The 23,700-nt window shown below is 38.7% G+C and overlaps 1 protein-coding gene across 2 annotated transcripts in view; it reads right to left on the reverse strand.

The window, feature by feature from the left end:
• The window catches only part of KDM4B (lysine demethylase 4B), a 259,342-nt gene that overhangs the window by 206,679 nt on the left and 28,963 nt on the right, over positions 1 to 23,700 (reverse strand). For both annotated transcript variants that reach the window (XM_027851028.1, XM_027851029.1), the window contains exon 2: positions 889 to 1,054. In XM_027851028.1, coding sequence (XP_027706829.1) covers positions 889 to 1,029 — 141 coding nt within the window. In that variant the 5' untranslated portion in view covers positions 1,030 to 1,054. The remainder of the gene's footprint in view (positions 1 to 888; positions 1,055 to 23,700) is intronic.

Below are 23,700 nucleotides of genomic sequence, written 5' to 3' on the forward strand. Positions count from 1 at the left end.
ATCTCTATTATGCTATCCTTAACACTCTTCTGAATTTATGTTTTTATTTGGGGCTAGGAGGAGGTGGCAGAAGAACGGACAAGTTGGTTTCTAGTTCACAAAATACTATTTACTATAGGACAAAGTACACTGGGGAAAGAGTATTGAGACAGTGGGAAAAAGAAACTCATTGTACAGTCCAAATTTACGGAATGCCTCTGCAATGATTTAAATTCTTTCCTTATGGATACTGATACCAGCCTGGACCTCAAGTTTGCTCCTCAGAGCCCTACCATGGCTGTTTACCTGACAAGGGAAGTTCAAAATTCTGCCTTTAAGGCTCATCACAATCAGGCACCAGCCTTCCTTTCCATTTCTCCATGTTTCCTCTCTACTCAGCCAAAAAAATGCTCTCTTTTCCTCCCACAACTCTTCACCTCTGCACATGCTATTCCCATCGTCTAGAAAGTCATCTCTCCCTCTCCCTGCAAAACTCCTACTTTTAAAAGGTAAGGTCCTTTAAATGCAACCACCCTGAAATATGATCCTGAGTCAGTAACAATTTCCCGCCCTCAGACTTCATAAAGGACTTTGTTTTTAGTCTAATTAACTCATTATATATGTTACCCCTGTTTTGGTCTTGTCTCCCCTCCTAGAATATAAGCTCTTTTTTTTTTTCCAAATGTAAGTTCTACTGAAGATTATGTCTTTCTAAACTGTGTATGTCTCCCAGTTATCTAGCACAGTGCTTCAAACACAGCAGAAATCTGACATTCGTTAAATAAATGAATGGCCTTTAAAAGAAAACAGAAATAAAACAGTCTAAGACAGGCCTGCACAACCTATGGCCCACAAGTTGTGAGCTGCTGGTAAAGAGGAGGAAAGTACCCGTATGGGCTTTTAGCTAACCTTAGCAAGTCCTGCTCTGTGAGCTCCTTGAGATTCAATGTAGGCCACATATTTCCCAAAGTCCTGAAACTCCTCAATAGTAGGGCGGAATGTCATGATCTTACAGCTAGGGTTTTGTGGACTTGGATTCTCGGACCCCATGATTCCAAATGGCTCAGTACCAAACCTATGAGAAAAAAAAAATGAGTTAATAAGGAAAACATCACCTTAATGTAGATTTCATCATCAAATCTTAAAAAAAAAAAAACCTTCCTAAAATTAACACAAGACTAGCAGAGAATAAGAGGCAGTCAAGCTTGTATAATGATAGAAAACACTAACACATTCATTTTTCTTAGAGAAAAAAGATACAAGACACTTAGATGACTTAAAAAAGAAGAACTAAAAATAGAAAAGTCTCCTATTTTAAACAGAAATATGGTATAAGAAAGAACAGTTTTTTAGTAGACTTTGACAGTTAAAGGCATCCTCAGAAATAAGGCTTTCATAGCCCACACTTACATTCAAGTTATTATCTTGAAATCAATAGCCTTTAGCCACTTCTTAATTGGATTTTGGCAGAAGATAGTATCACGAGCCATGGTAGAGAGGCAGATGGTCTTTTGTGTATGTCTTAATTTCTTCCTACAAATTATCCACCATAATCCATTCAGGGCACACTGGATTCTGCCAGTTCTCACAATTGTTTTCTACCTAATGGTTTGTTTATTTAACTGGTGGCTGCTGTTCTAGGGGCTCATAGCACTTCAAAAGAGCATTTGGAAAACTAATTAACCTAGGACCTAGTCAATAAACACTGGTGATTTGGTCAGGCTCAAAGTATCTCCTAATACAGTAATGGTCAACTATAAACAAGTCAGTAGATTTGAAAATGGAAGTGTCAATAGGGATATAATCTACTTCACATCAATTGTTGTAACCTCAAATCTAAGATGGCAAAAAGAGTCATGAAGTCAGAAGTCCTGGATGGATTTTATTCCTGACTTTCCCAGGGTTGACTAAGTCATCTCAGGCATGTCATTTTACCTCTGAATCTGTTCCTCAAATGTAAAAGTGGTTTCCCCTACTCCAACCCCTTCCTCACACAACTGCCAAAGTGATTTTCCTCCCCTACTCAATGAACTCCCTCAGCTCCACACTGCCTCTCTAATTAAACAGAAGCTCCTTGATTCTGCTTTTAAACCCTGGACAACCTGTTGTGAGCTTAACTTTCCAGCCTCCTCACGCAAACATACTCCCTTGCAGTTCCAGTCTAGCCAAACTAGCTACTACTTGCTATTCTTCTCTTTGCAGTGTCGATGTCCCAACATTTTAGGCCTGAGAAGCTTTCCTCTCCTCACTGAATTCCTGACTTCCTTTAAGACTTAGCTCAAGTCTCACTTTCTGTAGGAAGCCTTTTTCTGATTCCCCTCCCCCCCCCACTAATACTGCCCTATCCTTTAACTACCTTATATTATTCTGTACATACTCTGCATATACTTTTATGCATGCCATTTCCTCAAAACAGAATACATAAGTTTCTAGAGTAAACACAGCAGGTGTTTAATAAATGCTAGAGATACCATCAGCCCTGCCTACATCACAGGGCAGTCATGAAAATAAAATGAAATAACGCATCCAAAACTACCTTGGTAACACTAAAATTCTTTACAAATGTGAGGAACTAAATTATTATTATTGGCATCAAAGAAGTAGGTCTACATTTAGAGACAACATATAACTGAATTCCTCTATCTTGGAAGAATGAAGGGCTTATGTAAACACATACATAAATGCTACAAAAAGGTTTATGACTATCCAATTTTTTGTTACATCCAGATTTTCATAAGCCAGGTATTTTAGCACTAAAATAAAGATGAATTGAAAACCACCAATGAAATTGAAAAAAAAATAGCTAAGTGTTTAAAGAAAGGAAACAAGATCAACTATTGTGAGATTAAAATCTTAACTATCATTTATGCTGTATTTTAGTTGCACTGGAAAATTACTCTTTATTCAAAGCAAGACTGTTCTCTATGAAAGAAGAGGGAAAAATTCAACCCAAGCTTTATGCAAAGCAAAGGCTCCCAGCCCCCCCCCAAGTATTCTCCCTCTGAAGTCACTAGAGGGCATCACTGTTCCTTCTAGGAATACCATTGACTTTAAAAAAACAAAACAGAAACAGAAAAGATGTTTACTCAGAGAGCTTTTTCGACAGAAGCTTTGGGAGAATGGTTATGGCAAAGAGTAATTATATGTACATTTCTAGGCACTCATTTCCAAAGTAATGGCTTTCACCACAGAAAGCCTCAGAGCAGAATGGAGGTGTGTTTGGTCTAGCTAATTCTGGAGAAATGATTTGCAGATTTGCCCCTCCAATTCAATTAACATTTTTTAAAGTATTTTCAATGTGCTAGGTACAGTGCAAGAGGCTGGGACTATGATGAAAAATGTCAACCTCCAACTGCAAGTATCTTAATGTCTAAATGTGCTGATAAATAATGAGGTTTAAAAGTTTGTAAAGCTTTTTCCTCACATTAACCCCGTTAAGTGAGCGAATATATATTTCATAGATAGGAAAACAGACTCAAAACAGTGAAGTGACTTGCCCAAAGTGAGACAGTGAAATGACAATGCAGACACTAGAACCCAGATCTCCCAACTTCTGGTATGGCAAACTTAATGATACAGGGCGGAAGGGAATTCACATTTCTATAGTGCCTACTCCAGGCACTGTGCTAAGGGCCTTTTACAAATATGATTTCATTTGTAGGTACTGTGATTATCCTCATTTTTTTTTCAAAAAGTTGAATAAACTGAAGCAGAGGGTAAGTGACTTACCCAGGGTCACACAGCTAGAAAGTATCTGAGGCTAGTTTTGAACTAGTCTTCCTGACTCCAGGCCCAGGGCTCTATCAATAGAGCCACCAGTTATATATTTAAAATATATATACATACGTATACATATATACATACACAAATTACATATATTCACACATATAAATATTAATTGTATAATTTACATAAACATAGATCAACAAGTATTTATTAAGGACTTACTTTGTGACAAAAACTGCTAGGTGCTGGGCAGACAACAATAAAAAATGAAAACAAGAATCATACAGTCTTAGGACGGGGGTCAGAGTAGAGAGACAACATGTACACATGTAGGTATGTACAAAATAGTGAGAAGGTGAATTTGAAGAATGGCAGACCACTAACAGCTGGAGACAATCTTTCACCTTTTTTTTTAATAAATTTTTTTTCCTTTTCTTTTTTTAAAAATTAACTTATTTTGAATTATCAACAATAACTTCCATAAGCTTTTGAGTTTTAAATTTCTCCTCCTCCCTCCCCATCTCCTTCCCCAAGAGGGCACGCAATCTGATATAGGCTATACATATACATTCTTATTAAACATATTTTCACATTAGTCATGTTGTAAGAAGTAGAACCAATAAGAGGAACCACCAGAAAGAGGAAACAATACACAGCAAAAGAAAAAAAATAGCAAATAGTATGCTTTGATCTGCATTCAAACTCCATAGTTCTTTCTTCTTTGTGGATAGCATTTTCTATTATGAGGCCTTTGGAAATGTCTTAGATCCTTGTACTTGCTGAGAAGTTCATCAATATTAGTCATCACACAATGTGGCTGTTACTGTGTACAACATTCTCCTGCTTCTGCTCACTTCACTCAGCAGACCATACAAGTCTTTCCAGTTTTTCTGAAGTCATCCTGTTCATCATTTCTTATAGCACAATAGTTGTCCATTACATTCATATACCACAACTTGTTCAGCCATTCCCCAATTGATAGGCATCCTCTCAATTTCCAAGTCTTTGCTACCACAAAAAGAGCCGCTATAAATATTTTTGCACATGGAGACAATCTTTTTACAAGGAAGAAATATGACAAGTGAAAAGGCCAGATGGTTAAAGTGCTCCTGAGAAACTGAAGGCCTTAAAAAAAAAATAGTGAAGATCTAAGTGGCTTAGTGGACTACAAGCTCAGTATAGTCAACACTATGATAAAAAAAATGTGAGCTTAGGTCTGCAATAATTGACACAGCACCTCAGAGGCAGCAGTGGATCTTTAAGGGCTTTGAGTCAGAGCTCAAACCTCAGCGTTACCATGGAAGCCCCCAGCCCCACCTCAGTCCTCATGTACTAGCAGGTAACGTCATGGGTTCAACTGTGGATGTGTTCTGATGTTCCACACAAGCTTAGCACTCCTCTGGTGGCAAGTGGATCACCACTGAAAAGTAGGTTCAGTGCCAAGGGGCAAAACATGCCCAGCTAAGCGTGCCAACTTTTTTTTAAACCTCTCTTTGGCTTTATATCGTCTTCATTAGCAACTGACTACACTTCTTACCTTCCCCTGGCCAAACCAACCAACAAACACTGCATCTGACAGTGTATGTGGTATTTCACACCCACAGTCTTCCCCACAGGCAAAGAAGGGACAGATGTATGTTTTCTCAACTCTTCTTCAAGGACCAAGCTTCTTGGTCCTTCTAATTACACAGCCTTCACCTTTGGGTTTATTTGGCCTCTTTTCTTCTTTTCACATACCAAGCTGTACTCATTGTGTATGCTGTTTTTCTATTTTCCTTATTTTGTTTCCAGCAAGTAAACTTGTACAGAAAGAAACAGCTCACTAAAAGCTCTTTAGAAGCCATGAATTGCTTACGGTGTTCTCTGGAAGGCTAAGCAAGCTCTGGCCCCCAATACGATTTACATTAGTGGTATCAAAGTCAAATAGAAACAGAAGAGAGGGCGGGTGGCACAGTCCTGCACATAGGCATCCCTGCAGGCAACATATTGACTGTTGCAGTTTTAAAATGTAATGTTATCTATGTTGTATTCTATTTGTATTTATTTTGTCAAATATTTCCCAATTATATTTTAATCTGATATTGGGTTGCACTGGAGAGTGTTGGCCAAGAGTCTAATACCTCTGATTTACATAGTACCTCATTTCTACATCTCATTTCTACAGGACTTCAAAGTTTTTTTTTTTTTTAATCATCCTGTGAGCTGGGTAACAGGTATTATTAGTCCCATTTTAAAGATAAGGACACTGAAGCCCACAGAGCTTAACTGACTTGGCCAAAGTCACAAAGCATTTGATAGAGCTCAACCTTCAACCTGGATCAAAGCCTAGCACTCTTTCCACTACAATATATTTCAATTTAACAACACATTCAAACATTGTTAAATGTCTATTTGCTATGGAGCACTTAATTAGGCAAGAGATACAAAGGTTACAGATTAGATACCACACGAGGTTTATAGCCTTAAAGAAGAAGCATAGATACCCAAAATAAATAGCTAAAATAGCTACCACTTCTACTGCCTGAAAGTCTACAAACACTTTCATCATTCCTCATAGCAATAAGAGGGAGGCACTCCATTTTACACAGGTGACGCAATGAAGCTTAACAAATACACTCCCCAAAGCTAATGTAAGACCTTCAAAATGCAGAATATAATGTTAAAGCTAAAGGAATCCCTGGAGATAAATACAACACTTTTGTACAGATGAAAAAACTGTTATAAGTAAATAAAATGCCTTTTGAGAACATGCAAAAAAATGTTACAATACATTTACATGCTACCAGATCCCAGAACCAGGTTTTAAAATTAACAATACTTGAAATCTTCCTTTTAAACACTTTGCTGTGGAATTTGCTATTAGGCAAGTCTACCCAAAGAGAGTCAGTAGTACTGACAGTACCAGAAGGTGCCCATTATAACACTCTATAACCTGGCTCCCTAGGCAAGAGCAACTATGCCTACCTCTGCCACCAAAAAAAGCATGCTGCTTGAGGGATTTGCTAACAGTTTGCTTCCACAGACCCTGAACTATGTAAGTTTTCTCAAAGAACATGATATACCATTGTAGAGGCAGTGCAGAATAGTGGAAAACAAAGAGTATTAGTTCAAATCCTTTCATCTACTATTTCCCATTCAAATTACTTGAAAAGTCACTTAAATTAGTACCTTCATCTGTAAAATAAAGTAGTTGGCCTACATTGATATCTAAAGCCCCTTTCAAACTCTAAAACACTGATCCTAGTAGGGGGCTTATTGATAAGGCACATTTTATTTAATAAGCTTGTTAAAGACATCAATCACTAGTAGCATCAAATTCATTAACTGTTTTTATTAATATAGTAAAGTTCTAATTTGGGGCAAGGGAAGGGGTATAAACTGCCTAATTTTGGAAAATATACATCAAAATGTAAAAATAATGCTTAATATTCCTTGGCAGTTCTTAACCTTCCCCCCCCAGGGTAGTAGGTGTCTACTAAAAAGTTTTACCTGTTTTCAAATAGCTGTTATGAATTAGGTGAAACAAGAAGTTGGCCATACAAGGTTTCTCCATCTAAATCCTACAGAACACTGTGTATGTGTTTAAAGGCTAAAATCCAAGAGAGCTGCTGGTAAAGACAACAAACTCAGAAACTTCTTTCTGTGGGAAGCCCATGTCTATACAGGTTCATAATGTCCCTTATGAAAAGGCCCATCTGTTCCCAGGAATTAGACTTACATTAAACCTTAACTCTTCTCTGCCTTTCTGTCAAGGTCCTTCACATCTTCTGACCCCTCCTCTTTCCCATCTATTTAACCAAAATGATTTCTACTCCCCAACAGGAAGCCTCTGTTCCAGCCAGGTGGGTATCCTCAGGGTTTTGTCATCAATCCATACTAAATCCTCATTCATGCATCTAGTTTCGGGTGCCTTTGCCCCACTCATACCTGCCCCCTAAATGTGTATTTGCAAACTCTCCCTATCACCTAAAGTTATTTTTTTATCTTTTCCTATGTCCCTTAGATATCTCAGCTACTCCCAAAGTTTTTGATTCTCACCTCTGTGTATCTAGGTAGCTGATGGATCTATACCTTCAGCCTAGTCCTCTTATTCTGAGTGAGCAGGCTCCAAAACCCCATTTTCATCTACCTGGATTTTCAACTACTGGCACCTCGAACTTTCCCATTCCCACCAAAACCAGCAACTTCTGCTGAAATCCCTACTTCTGTAACTAAAAGTAATCTTCCTAGCTAATTCAAAATCTCAGAATCATCTTTGATTCCCTTTGTCCCCACCCTAATAACATCAACAATTACCTCTAAAAAGTCTTTCCTATGGACCCTTTCTCTCCAGTCCCACTGGCACCATCCCCAACCACAAAACTCCTAGTTTCACACCCTCCAGTCACCCCTTTGCTTCTCCAATCCAACCTACCAACCTACTTGCCAGACTCATTTTTATACAAGTTTAGTTCTCATCTCATTTTTCTGTTCAAAAACTCAGTAGTGGTTCCTCTTTGCCTACTGAAGAAAGTTCAAACTCATTAACCTAGCTAAGGACTAGCCTGAACTATCTACCTTTTCTAACCTCACCTCCCACTCTTCCCTTCCCAGGGGTCAGATGCTCCCTAAACAAATTCTGTACTTTCTAGCCTCAGCCTGTTAATGCTCAGCCCCACCCCACCCCACATCCCAATCACGCTGAAGAAATTCCACCTAGCCTTTAGCTGCCAGTCTCACAGTCCACCTCTCCCACACAACTTTTTCTGAAGCCAAGACAAAAGTGATCCTCCCCAGCTCTCTCCACCTGAACCTTGTTTCTTCTGCACTTAGCTCCTTTACTAGGTTATCATCTCCAGGAAGAGGAATCAAGTCTTACTCATCTTTGTACCTCCAACTGGTGCTGCTAATTAGCATGCAACAATTATTTGCAAAGAATCAATTTGTACTCTTTCCCTTGAAATTCTTCTACCTACCTAAGTCTTGCCCACATCATGGGTGGTCTCCTATGTGAATGAAGCCTCCCTTGGTTACCCCTGAGCTTACATAGTGTCTGACAACAGGCATGCACTAAATGAATGCTTAATGCTTACTTGCCCTACACTGATACCTCTTGCTGAACTACACATAAGCAACAGTTTAGAACTTTATGCAGATTACACATAGCTCCCTGGGTATCTGCTTTATGTGCATGTCTTATCTCCCTTTACTAGACTATAAACTTCTCCAGGGCCAAGAGCACATCTTCCTCCTGTTTGGTCTTCCCAGCTGGGCAGCCAAAAACCATGTTGTGTTTAACATAGCATTGAGGACATAAATGCTTAAAGACTATTTTGATTGACCTGCTTCAGCTTTTGTGAAATGTCAGGCTGTCTGAGCTGTAGAGAACTCAAAGACTATCTAAGTCCACCCTCTCTCCCTCCCTCCTTCCTTCCTTTTACAGGTGAGGAAATAAGGGTTCTTTAAAGTAGTAGGGGCTATCACAAGGTCACAGGGCTAGGGAACAGTGCCAGCATTTGAACCCAGATCTTCTGATGCCAAAATCCAGTGCTCTTTCTACTACAATACTCCGCAACCTGGCTACACTGAGATCCAGCCGACCACACATCAATATAATATGACTAAGCTGATCTTTGCTTCACTGGATACTCAAGAATTTTTTTTTTTGGTGGCAGCTGCTAAGAAGTCCATGAGGACTTTTAGATGACCTACAGTATTTACTCAATGGCCATTGCTCTAAAATTGAAAAGGATGATGTTAATAAATGCTTTATTTTTTCAAAAAGTCCCAACAACTTTGACTTAACAAATACTCCCTCCTTCCACAGGACAGTCATACAAGGTTTTATATCCCTATATCAGCTCATAAGTTAGCAAGCAAACCAAAGTACTGATAAGTTCAGTGATATGCCTGTGAGAAATAAAAGAGTTAAGTTTCCACATAAGTATATAAGAAATCAGCACAGACTGACTAACTTCTGGGGAGGGGGAGGAGTGACAACACAATTCTAGGCACAAAATGTATGTTAAGGGTTGAGCATCACATGTATATAAAATATATGAATAGGGCGTATAAGGAAGACTGTAACCCAGAAGGATTAGGACCAATCCTGATCCAGAAGGGAGGAGTTCGGCAATTACTAACTATAAAGCTTGCTCTTGCTTATGTACTCGGCGCCTTCTGTAGGCTCCCCTTCAAAGGAGGTGTGCCCACTTCTCTCGAGAATCGAAAGGACACATTTGAACCTCTTTAATAAAAAGTCTTTGAGACACCAGTCTTCGAAATTGAGTCTAGGGTCTTCTTTATAACGTGCCCAACACAAATAATTAATTAATAAGCACCTACAATCTGCTAGGCATGGTACTAGAGATAAAAGCATATAAAAATACATAAAAAGACAAAACTGAAGACACTTGTCTTCAGCATTTGTTAAGTCCTACTAAATAGCAGCACAGAAAAAAGTCACAAAAGCATAAAATTTGTAATTTGTAAGGGACTTCAGCAGCCATTCACTATTGATGGAGTTATGGTGATAGGGTTATATGATTCATGTTAGAAAAGGAAAAGACCATGTCCTTGGGACCTGGACCCCAAAGCCCCTGAACTTTCCCAGATATTTCAGCAGCCCAGATTCCTGGCAGTCCTTGAGGCATCCGCCCATCCCAATATAATCCTTTTAACTGTCCTTTCATTGTGGTATTCCAATCCAGCCCAGCCTTTCACTCTGTTACCTGCGACCACCCCAGGCTACTTGCCATTCCTTAATCCCATCACAATCTTTTCACTGACCCTTTTCCCCTTTTTCTATATAAAAGTATCATTCTTACACCCACTAAATTGCAAAGATCTGTTGGGAATCTTTGCCCACCTAACTGGTGTTACAATAAAATTTCACTACTCTGACTAAAAGAAGATTTCAGTGGTGGAATTATTTCGAGGCAGACTAGCCCTTATACCCTTGCATTTCAGGTTCCTAGTGAAGGAGTATGGGACCTGGACCCCAAAAACTGCAACCCAGCTCTTGAACCTTCCCACACATCCCCACCTATATACTCAATAATCCTTTCAACTATCCTTTCATTGTGGCCCCAGCCCAGTCCAACCTTCAATTCTCTGTTACCTCTGACCCAGCCCAGCTCCCTTCACTGGGTTACCTCCGGGTCACCCCAGGTTATTTGCCACTCCTTGATCCCATCCAAATCTTCCCACAATCCTTTTTCCCTACAAAAAAAGGTCAGTCTTGTCCCTACCAAATGCGCAGATTCTTAAAGTCTTGCCCACTTCTACTGGCAACACAATAAACCTTGTCTCTGACTGAAAGAAGGCTTGAGTAGTTGAATTCTTTCAAAGCAGACTCATGCCCTTTTGTCCTTGCATTTTGGGGTTCCCAGATCCCCTGGACTGCAACACTAGAACCCCAGACTACAACACTATTACAATCTGTACACAAAAGGAATCCCAACTACAAAGTTTCTGACAAGTGATTTTCCAGCCTCAAACTTGCTGAGACAATTATGTCCCCTCTGAGTTTTATTTCCTCCAGATTAAACATGTTGAGTTCCTTCAATCAATCCTAGTACTGATGGGGTTATGGGATTTGAACTGGACCCCTAAAAGGAAAAGATGATAATACAATCAGATAGATTCTGAACTGATTGGATGGATGGGCCAGGCTCAGAGGAGTTGTTAATGGTTCCACGTCATTGTAGCAAGAAGTCTCAGTGGAGTGCCCTAGGGATCTCTTCTTGACCCTGTGCATTTAACATTCTTATAATAAACATTCTTATTAATGACTTGGATAAGGCAGAGATGCAGGAGTCTGGGTGGGATAGCTAACAGTGGGTGACAATAAAGATCCAGAAAGATCTTGACAGTCTGGAGCATTGAATCTAATAAGGCGAAATTCAGTAGGAATAAATATAAAGTCTTGAACAAAGACTACAAAAATCAACTTTCCAAGAAGAGAGGAGATATGGATTTTTGTGAGATGGAATCACTACTTCTCTTCCTATTTTCATCAACCGTCATTTTAATGATCTATTCTAGAATTTAGGTCAAGAAACCTGAATTTAAGCGCTGGTTTGGCCTCATGCTTGACTGCTTAATGTCATCAAAAGACATTTCAAAAGACCTCAAAACATAGTTATATTCTGTAGATGAACCTATAAAAGGGCATTCCCTTCATAAAACTCTCTTCACCAATTACCATCCTGAGATAGGTGTAAGCCTCAGAATTTCCTGCTCTGTAAAACAGAGATAATATTTGTACTACATATCTACCTAGGTTAGTAAGGAAAGTCTTTGTACATGATACAGAACTCCACAAATGTGAATTACTATTATATAACTGTTAGTGAAACCAGCTCTCTTTCAGCATATAGTTCTCCCTCGATATACAGGAGCAAGGGCTCAAAAGAAGTGTGTATGCTTGTTGGATGGGGGGAGGTAAAGACGTAGAGCAGCAAACAGGGTCTATTTGGAAAAAATAACTTTTTTTAAAATCCCAAAATAGTTCATCTACAGCACTATTTATAAAGATGTTTCCCACAATATGCATATGAAGTAGATAGCATAAGTATTAGCCTATTTTATCCACTAAGTAATCTATCACAAAAATGTACTCTGAAAATAAAAAACTAACATTGTGGAGACACAGTCATTTAATGTTGTAGTTAGAGGCGTCAACTAGTCCAAACCCTTCATTTTACAGATGGGCAAATTGAAGCCCAGGAAGGGAAATCAACTTGCACACTTGCATACAAGTCTGAAAGTTATACCCCTAGAATTCAATACCAAAATAGATAACAGAAAAAAAATATAAAAGATTGACAAAAGAGTAGCACAAATTATCAAATAACACAGCCATACTAAGCTCTTAAAAGAAGGTTAAGTTGGAGGATATCATCAAGTGTGCCAGACCACCTACCACCTGCTGAGATTCTCTGTTGGCCACAAAATCCAGGGTTCCAGGGAGCATGGAAGGTTTCCTAACTTCCCTTAAGAAAACCAGAGACAGTCCTGTTACTCAAGACAAAGTGACAATCATTGTCTGTTTCCATTGTTGTACTGGTCAGAGTACTAGACTTAGAATTATAAAGACCTGGTTTCACATCCTGCCTCTGACAACTCTGTGACCAGAATAGTCATTTAAGTTCTTAGATCCTTGGTTTACTCATTTGTAAAATAGAGATAAATACTTATATAGTATCTACCTCACAGAGATGTTACCAAACTAAAATGAAATAGCATGTAAAGTGCTTTGCAAAATTTCAAATGCTATAAAAATTTTAGAAATTGTCTTATTTTAAGTGAGAGCCTCAATCACTGAAGAAACCACCAATGGATGTGAAAGTAACTGGTACTAATGTACCAATTCCCTGGTTTACACAGAAAGGCTTACGTAGAAACTTCCACCAACTTAATAGCATACAGTTTGTTTATTGTTTTATTTTGTTTAAATTTAATTACCAGTCTCGGTAATGGGAGCAAGCAGGAAGCAGGCTAGCAAGGATAGCAGATGAAAAACTAATCGTCAACTGCATTTCTTAATGGTACTTTCTCTTGGTACTATCCCATCTATACAAGGAACTCCAATGGCCTAGGTAATCCTAGCTTTGCCAAAAATTTACTGTATAGCCTTAAACAAGATAATCCCCATCTTTCTAGACCTCAAATTTCTCCCCTTTAAAATTAGGAATTTGAACAAGATATGATTTTAAATAGTCCTTCCTGCTCTGAAATCCTATGATTCAGGACTCCTGCTTACTTGTTGCTGCAAAATAAACTTCTGGTTTTTCAGTGACAGTCCTCAATGCTCTCTAAGGGTTAAGCCTATCTTCACTGTGAGGATCCAGACTCCTAGTTTATTCTCCCTATATAGCATGTAATATTCCCTAATCTACAACATATGTTAGAAAGCAGTCATTTTAGAAGAAAGGCTCTTTCCATGATGGTGAGGCACTAAGAGCCTCTTCCAGAAGAAACTGTGTCCACTACCATACTGGGCCTCCTGCACCCATCCCAGGACTATGAGGGCTTTCCACTCCCATCCCTATCTTACAACTTGGACACGAACTATGATATGCAATGTAAACAAAATGCTAAAAAGGCAAAAAAGAGCAGACCCGGGAGAAGGTATATTTAGTAACCACCCCAAATACCAAGTAGTACATACCACCTCTGCAATACTGAAATTAATTGAAGCCTTCCTTCATTTCCTCACTTGACAATCCTCTCCAGCTTCCCCTTCACAGTACTTTCTTAGCACCTCTTTAATGCAGCATGACATATGAACTGGAGAGCTAGACTTGGAGTCAGGAAGCTATGAGTTCAGACTGGCTGGGGATGTGGCCATGAGCAATTTCCCTAACAATTCTGATTCTCAGTTTCCTCATCTGTAAAATGAGGACAGAAACAGCTATAAGCACCTATCCCACAGGGTTGTTTGTGAGGTCCAGAGATGGCCCTCTAGACAACCTAGCTATGCTTAGAATGTATATTCCCTCCTCATCTCAGCATCTTGGAATCTCAAGTTTCCTCCAAGGTACAACCTGTATTATATAATTCAATGTTGTATGATTCTATGGGAATCGTTCCAGGCCAGGCCTCTCTAGTTGTCAGTACTCTTATCATGTATATACTTATGTGTCTTACATTCTGGCAGTAGAATCTAACAGGTCAGAGACACTTTTGTGCTTGCATCCTTGAGCCTCGTACAGTACTTTGAGATACTGGGTACTTAATAAATATTTGATAAATAGTGATGGGATTGTATAAGGTACATAAAGGGATTCACAAAGAAATCGCAAGGTCCTTAGTCAATTAGCACTTACCATGTGCCAAGCTCTGTGCTAAAGACTGGGACTACAAATACAAGCAAAAAGACAGTCCCCTGACCTCAAGTTTACATTCTAATGAGGAAAACAAAACTAAAACAAGAAGCTGAAGGAGGCGAACTATGGAGAAGTCCAACCGTTATTATCACTGTTACTATTTTGTATTACAGTTGTTTATTTCCAGGATAGACTATAATTCCATGGAAGCAGAGACCCTATCCTCATCCTCCTAGCCCCCAATCTAGTACAATGTTTTGTACATAATTATGTATTTAATTTTTACTGAACTTAAAATTTTAAGTGTAGAGGTTGGTCTGAAGGACAAATAATTCAACTACAGAAAGATTTCCATATTGAAATTACTAAAGTAGGGAGAGAAAAGTTACCCAGGGACAAAGTTGATCCTCAATCTCTACTTTTGCTTCAGGTAACAACTGTTTTTAGCCTCCAAAAAAAAGCATTTCTTCAATGCTGCAAATAACCTTGGGTTCATAATAACAATAAGAATATAATAGAAGAAAACAGATTTATAAAATATCCAAAGAAAAATGTACAGTAACAACACAACAAAGGGCCTATCATCCAAGATGTGTAAAATATTTCTTCCCGTCAAACTAAAAGATCAACACTTCCTTCTCAAAAAGGATTGACAGACATTCCAGGCTCACAGGATAAAAGAGCTAAAAACTAACAAAAATACTTCTGAAGCACTTCCCAGAGTAAAGACTGAGAAGAGTGTTGTAACTTACTGAACAGAACAGATGTTCATTTACATTTAGATGGAGCTAAGAAAGGGCTAAGATCCAAGAAGGGAACTAAAAAGCCCTCTGGCCAATAGCCACATAAACAACAATATATCAGCAAAGAAGCATCAAATAAATTGCTGAATCAAGGTCTTCATATAAATGGAGAGGTTTATGATAGGAATACAAGATCAAATCATTGTAGGGTAGCTAGGTGGGGCAGTGGATAGAGCAACAACTCTGGAGTCAGGAGGACCAGAGTTCAAATCCAGCCTTAAACACTTGACACTTACTAGCTGTGTGACCCTGAGCCAGTAACTTAACCCAGATTGCCTCATTAACAAAAAAAAAAAAAAAGATCAAGTCGTTGAAACAAAAAATTATAAGATTTTAATTGTTATTGAGTCATACTTAAGAAACATGGACTGATGGATCAACAAGATTTTTTCCAAGGAACTAAGAAAACAGGCATTTATTAAGCTCCTACTATGTGCCAGGCACAGTGCTAAGTGCTTTACAAATATCTCATTTGACCCTCACAGTAATCCTGGAAGGTAGGTGCTATAATTTCCCGATTTCACAACTGAGGAAACTGAGGCAGCCACAGATAAGTGACTTTCCTAGGGTCACATGACTAGTAAATGTCTAAAGATGGATTTATCTCCAATCAAACAGCAGAAATTATGCAACATCACTCCAAGGAATAAAAACTTAGCAACTAACAAAGATATAATAAAGTGGCACTATCATTACAAATGACAAGTTTCTGTACTACAAATACAAACCCTTAAATATCCGCAAAAATTCAACAAGTTGCATGGAACTACAGCATACAAATACAAAATTGATGCCTACTGTCACCCAGATACTTATCCATGTCACCATGCCTAATCCTGAAAAATTCCAAACTACACATAAAAAGCTCTCAAATTACAAGGCCTAGTGGAAGAAATAAAAATTATGTGGCAACAGGATAAAATACTTTACATCCCATCATTCTCTCTATAACTGAAATTATGCCAGAGCTGCTTTCAGTTAACCTACAGACGATGAGCTTACATTGCAACTGCTTTTATTCAAACACTAAAAGCAATCTTTTATTCACCTGCTCAATTGTCCACTGAACAGTAAACAAAAAAAAATAGGATAACAACTTGTCCCACAGCAGTTTCTATTTGAACTTCATCAAATATAAAGATTAAAAGAATGAGATTAGCTAGTATTTCTTTAGTTTTAAGGTCTGCAAAGTGCTTAACAAAACTTCTCATTTAACTTGAGGTAAATACAATTATTATCCCCATTTTGAAGAGGAGAACAGTATGACTTTGACAGGTTAACTGTCTTGCCCACAACCGAGGTTCCTCCTAACTACTGAGGCAGTGCTTTTTTTCTAGGACCATGCCTCAAACTCTACTCTCCAAGGCTTAGTCAATGAAACCCAAGCTCTGGGAGATCTTACCACAGTTGAAAGGTTTCAGCTAAGGCTATGTTGTCACCCAACCATTAAGACTCATCACCTCCAGCATCTTCCACAGGACAGTCAATGAGCACTCTATTTGGAGACACTTGCCTTCCTGGGCCAGTATTTTTCTCATCTGCAAAAAATTATGGGATGGTTTCAATGGCTTTACAGTCCCTCCCAGTTCTAAATCTACAGGGCTTCTTAGAACTTTGGGTAAATGTGGTTTCCCCATATTTGAAGGCAATTTTCATATCTCAGGGTGCAGTAGTTGGGTGATGTTTCACATAGAATATCTTAGGTTCTTTGACATTAGACCTTTTCACATAATGCTTTCAAAGACAGAAATCAACAAAATATGTACATGTCAGTTCCTGGAAGATTCCTTTAAGATTACCATTTCAATTACTTCATTTTACAGATAAGGAAACTGGGTCCAGTAAAAGGCAGTCGCCTACTCAGCTCTTGACACCCTAATCCTGTCTTCCACTAAACTATACAACTTCCATATCCAACTTTAAAACCACTTATTAAATTAAACCACCTATTTAGGGCCTTAAAGTAATAAGGAAAACTGGCTTAGTATAGAGTTTGCTATTTAGCCTGTTATCCAAAAAAGAAAAGCCCACATTTGGCCTTGAAAGGAAAAGGAACAAGAACTTCTGAAGTCTAAAAACAAATGCCATTAATACAAACAATTCTGAGAAGTCCTCAAGTGTTAACTATCCAAATGTTTGCTGTGGACAATGGACTGGGCTTGAGGATAAACCTGAAGCATTTAACCCAGCCAATAGGAAGCTCATCTAAGGTCAATGCCAATGGTCCCTAAACCAGTTACTTTGTAAATACTTTTTATTTATTTAATTCCGTACATGATGTGTCCTTCCTATATCATAATGCCCAAAGACTATTTCATTTTGGTCTTTATATTCTCAGGGTCTGGCACATCACCAGGCATATAGTAGGTCCTTAACAAAAGCTTAGTGATTGAACTAAATGAAAGGATTAGAGTTAACCTCTTAGATGCAAGGCAACCTAACTTGAGTTTCAAGAAGGTTGTGTGTGTTTACCACCTATTTCAGTAAAAAGCATATGTGTATTGTCTCATTCCATGTGATAAATACCAAAAAGACAGCTTTAACTTATTAATTTCACAGAAAGTAATAAAGGGTTGGGAAGGATGTCATTCAAGCAAAAACAAATGGATGTAGTCATTTAAAGTAGTAAAATTGTAGCTCCCAACTATAGCCTAATTTAAAGAGAACAAGCACCAGATGGGCTTCTAAAGTTTCAACTCTTCAATTGTTTATCCAGCAGACACACTTCAAACAATGAGGGGGTGGCAGCATAGTGTAAAGAGCCAGATTTAGAGTCAAATAATCTGGATTTAAATCCTACCTGCATTACTTTGTAAAAGCACAAACCCTCTTTAGGGTTCAGTTTCTTCATCTGTAAAATGAGGGAATCAAGTCAGATATAGTATAATAATGCAATATTTATTAAGTGTGTACCACATAAGGCATTTATGAAGTGGAAGGTTAGGTTAAGACAGAATCCCTTCACTCCCTAGTCATTTGAATTGGCTTTTACCTTCCATTCCAGCTAATACTTACCATCTCACCTGACATACAGAATGAGTGACCTGGAGGCATCAGAAAGCTAAGCCAACCGATCTGCCATACAAACTAAATTCAAGGAACAGCAATGTATAAACCAGCTTGAATAAGTAGTTCTGTGAGTAAATTAAGACCCTCAAATTCCTACCAATGTTTTCTGTCATATCAGTAATACAGGCTTTTCCATGCTAGTTTCATTTCATACAATGTCTGCACAAAGAATAAGTACAATATGTTTTCACATATTATTTCTTTTAAATGGCTGGATAGTCAATGATCCTCTCTCCGTAACTCTTTGCAACTATGTAGCTATCCAAATTGTTCTTAACAAAGAAAATACAGCATTTGTTGGGGGGAGGACAATTTTAATGAGACCCAGATTCTATATATGGTCACTTGCTCTTCAAAGACCACATCCCTGGTATGAAATGACCCACTAAAATTAAATGTTTCAGTTCTCTCATTCAAGGATGAAAATTACAAGAAAAAATGTGCTAGAAAACAATCATGTCCCACAGGAAAAGGGCCAAAAGTAATAAATAAGAATTCTAGCTATCCTCATAATGAAACTACAGAGAAGTGAGTCTAGAGCTCAGATAAAATCCTTTCTCCTCCTTTATATCTTCAAGAAAAATTTTGCAAGATGACTTTCCAGCCCACTGATCTAAACTGCTCCAATTAAATTAGAGGCTCTGGATAGAGCACTGGGCCCAGAGACAGAAAGAATTGAGCTCAAATCCAGCCTCAGACACTTACTAGCTGTGTGATGCTGGACAAGTCACTTAACCTGTTTGCCTTTCTTCAACTGCGGAATGGGAGAACAACTTCCCATTGTTGTTGAGGGCAAATGAGATATTTGTAAAGCGCTCAGCACAGTGCCTGGCACACAGTAAGTGCTATATAAATGCTAATTCCCTCCCCCATAATTTACAAAAAACTTAGCCCTAAAATACAAAAGCCCTAGCATTTCCAGATACCTGAGAAGCAAGAGTTCAAAATTCTACTGTAAAGATTTCTAAGGATGTAAACTATCATCACTAAGGAAAAAACTAGGCAAGATTATTTGGTCTCTAATTCTATGTGGCAAGAAGGACACCTTCATTCTTTATGGGGGGGGAGAGAAATTGGACAAATTGGACAAATTGTCAAATTGGACAGCCCACATACCAACTTCATCCTTGCAAACTGGATTCCCACAACCTAGAACCATTAAAATGCTTAGAGCTTAAAAATCTTCCAATTCAACTCCCTCATTTATAGGTTGGAAATCTGAGGCCCAGATATGGGTAGGTGATTTAACTACCTTAATAGCCAGCTAGTCAGGCCTTCCAGTTCAGCACTCTTACTGTGTACAATACTGCTTCCTAAAAAGCATCTGGATATAAACTAGGGATGCATATAGGATGAAACAGGACCAGTTATACAGTTACAGAAAAGAGACCTGGGAATCTTAGACAGACAGATAGACAGACAGACAGATAGATAGATGGGGCAGTGGCTAGAGTGCTATACATGGAGTCTGAAAGACAAATTAAAATTCCACATGAGTCTCTAGCATAGCCTCAGTTTCCTCATCTGTAAAGTATATAACATACCTCACAGGGTTGTTATGTAGATCAAATGATACAACCTATGTAACCTGCTATGCAAATTTTAAAGTCTTATATAAAAGCTAGCTGTTATAAAACAATAATGTTGGGTAGTTGCCTAAAAGCTGAAGCAATCTTGGACTTTATTAATAATCAGGATAGAGATATTATATTGTCAATATCCCCTTCCCAGGTCAGATCACATCCAGAGTGTTTACTTACCACAACTTTTACAAAGGACATTAATAAACTGGAGTATATTCTGTGAAGGACAACTAGAATGTTGACTAATCTGGAAACTATGTCATAAAAAAGTATACTGAAAGTACAAAGTACGTTTAGCCTGAAGACTTAGAAGGAAAGATCACTATTTCAAGTCCCTTCCAACTCTAAAATCCTAAAACTCCTGAATATCTGAAAGACTCTCATGGGGAAAAGGGATGAGCCTTACTTTGGCCTAAAGAGTGGAGTCAATGTATCCCAAAGAGATCATACAATGCGATAAGGACCTGCATGTACAAAAACATTTATAGCAGCTCTTTTCATGGTGGCAAAGAATTGGAAATTGAGGGGATGCCCATCAATTGGAGAATGGCTGAACAAGTTGTGGTATATGAATGTAATGGACAATATTGTGCTATAAGAAATGATGTATGGTTTGATGGTGAGTGAGGTGAGCAGAAGCAGGAGAACGTTGTACACAACAACAGCCACATTGTGAAATGACTAATACTGATAGACTTAACCCTTCTCAGCAATACAAGGATCTAAGACATCTCCAAAGGCCTCATGATGGAAAATGCCATCCACACCCAAAGAAAGAACCATAGTTCTTTGCAGAGTTCAAATGCAGATTGAAGCATACTATTTGTTCTTTTTTGTTGTTGTTGTTGTCTCTTGTTTTCTTTTTCTGGTGGTTCCTTCTATTGGTTCTAATTCTTCCTTACAACATGACTAATGTGAAAATATGTTTAATAGGAATGTAATGGAATATAGCCTATATCAGACTAGGTTCTGTCTTGGGGAGAGAGGGGAGGAAGGAGGGGGAGAAAAATTTAAAACTCAAAAGCTTATGGAAGTGATTGTTGATAAATAAAAATAACTTAATAAAAAATTTTTTAAAAAAAGCTCTCTGGAGCCAGATCAAGCTACCTCCAGCACAGCCTTGGATTGTATCAACAAGAATAGGCAACCAATAAAGTAGATGGGGGGGAGGGGCAGCTGAAATGCAGATCGAAGCATACTATTTGCTATTTTTTCCTTCTGTTTTGTTTCCTCTTCCTTGTGGTGCCTCCTGTTGGTTCAAATTCTTCCTTACAACATCAGTAAAGTGAAAATGTTTAATATGAATGCGTATGTAGAGCCTATATCGGACTGCTCGCCATCTTGGAGAGGGAGGTAAGGAGGGAGGGGGAGAAAAATTTTAAACTCAAAAGCTTATGGAAGTGATTGTTGATAAAACAAAATAAATTAATAAAAAAAAAGTGGAGCCAAGAAACAATGGTTGTGTTGCAAAGGCAATTTTTTTTGGCTAAAAAGCATTCTATAACAATTAGAACGTCCCCAAAGTGGAATGGGCTGCACCTCTATAGATGAGATCCTCCTCACTGTTAGTCTTAAAGGCTATTTGTCAAGGACGTAAGAGAGGAGATTGTTGGACCTTTTATAATAAGTATCTGTGTATGAAATAATCCTTACTTCCAAGAAGCTTACACTGTAATGGAAAAAACAACAAGTACACTTATTCTCACAGACAAATATAAAGAGAATACAAAACAGTCCAATACAAAATAGTTTGGGAGGGAAGACAGGGAAGGTAGGAAAGTTTCAAGTAGAAGGAGGTACCTGAGCAAAGTGTTTTAAGGAAAGCGATTCCGTGAGGTAAGGATAGGGCCTGCCAATGCAGAGGCATAGAAATGGAAGATGAGAGTGTCATGTGAAGACCTGATCTCCACCTTTCCCTCTCCCATCCTCTACACTGAGGGCCTTGCTATCATAACCACCAAAACTCATGCCACTTACTGAGCACTCCCTTTTCTCTATTCCCCTCGCTAAGGCAAATCCTTTAAATGAGCTCAAGTTCTTTAATTGACTTTTTTTCCTCCTGAAATATCTGGGTAATTTCAGTCTTTTTTTTTGGTTTTTAAATAGTTCCCTAGGCCTCCCTTTTGGACTCCTTCCCCTTTAAGTGTCTTTCCCTGTGGGCTGAACATCAAAGCCATTTCAGCCTCCTCCCACACCGAGCAATTCACAGTTTATCAGTCTTGTTCTCCACCTCAACTGACTTCTCTGAGGACAGAGCTAGCCCCAGCTGCATGCTAGACTCTCCCTCAGGCTTAGAGGAATGCTACACAGCCACAAGTGTCCTGCTCCACTGCCCTCGGTCCCTCAGTTTTCCGGCTGAGTTCTATTGGGGCACAGAATCCTTCTGCACTGTTGCTACATGAACAAGCTTCTCTCTTTTGGATTTCCATGATGCTGAGTGGCTTGTACAGCCCTGAAGCATGGTGGGCCATGGGGGGTGTGGGGTGATACTGAATTAACACAATAGGGTTTAGGGATGATTAAATTCTCTCTGCAGTTAGTTCATTAGATTGTTAACTAGTTTGGGTTCTTGGTATCTTAGACCACAGAGACAGCTGAAATTGTTTTCTCTCAAGCAAAATTCCTACTTTGGGAAGGTTTGAGAGGCAAGGATCAGAAAAAATGTCTTGTTTTCCCACTTGCTGGTCATGTGACCTGAAATTCCCTCAACATTAAGATCCATCTTCACCACTCTGGTGCAGGCCCTCATCACCTCATACCTTGATTACTGCAATAATCTGCTGGTAGGTCTACCTGCCTCAAGTCTCTCTCCACTCCAATCCACCCTCCATTCAGTCACTAAAGTGATTTTCCTTCAAAACACAGGTCCAATCATGTAACTCTCCTACTCAATAAACTCTGGTGGCTTCCTATTGTCTGGAGGAGAATATATAAAATGCTCTATTTGGCATTCAAAGCCTAGCCCCCTCTTACCTTTCTAGTCTTTTTAGACTTTACTCTCCAACATTACTTCGATCCAGTGACACTGGCCTCCTGGCTGTTCCATAAACAACATTCCATCTCTCTGCTCCCAGAATTCTCTGACTGTCCCCCATGACTCTCCCTCCTCCACTGACTACTGACCTCTCTAGCTTCCTTTACGTCTGAACTAAAGTCCCATCCTCAGCAAGAAGCCTTTCCCAATCTTTTAATTCCAGTGCCTTCTCTGTTATTTCCTATATATCCTGTATGTAGCTTGCTTTGTATATATGTCTGCATACAAATATGTATGTTTGCATGCTGTTTCTTCTCCCATTGAATTGTGAGCTGCTTGAGGACAGAGACTCTTTTGCCTCTTTTTATGTGCCTAGCACATAAATGCTTGCTGATGATGATAATGAAGAATATTCTTCCACTATGTCATATTTATTTCTATGACTCATGGAACATCAAAATCTCCAGAGCTGACTAGAGAATAAATTGCAGTGAGGAGAAAGACTTAAGGAAGAGAGATCAAGTAGAAGACTACTCTAATAGACCAGACCTGATGAGGATCTGTGCTTGGGGAGCAACTGTGTAAGTAAAGAGGAGACTTACAGGAAAGGATATATTGGAAGTTAGAAATAATAAGACTTAACAATAGGTTGGATATGTGAGATGAGTAAAAGTGAGGAGCTGAGAATGACACAGAAGATGCAATCGTGGGAGACTGAGAGGATAGTGATACCTTGATAGTAACAAGGAAGTTAG

Source organism: Vombatus ursinus, unplaced genomic scaffold (genome assembly GCF_900497805.2).
Source record: "Vombatus ursinus unplaced genomic scaffold, bare-nosed wombat genome assembly UNPS02009173.1, whole genome shotgun sequence".
Classification (NCBI taxonomy): Eukaryota; Metazoa; Chordata; class Mammalia; order Diprotodontia; family Vombatidae; genus Vombatus; species Vombatus ursinus.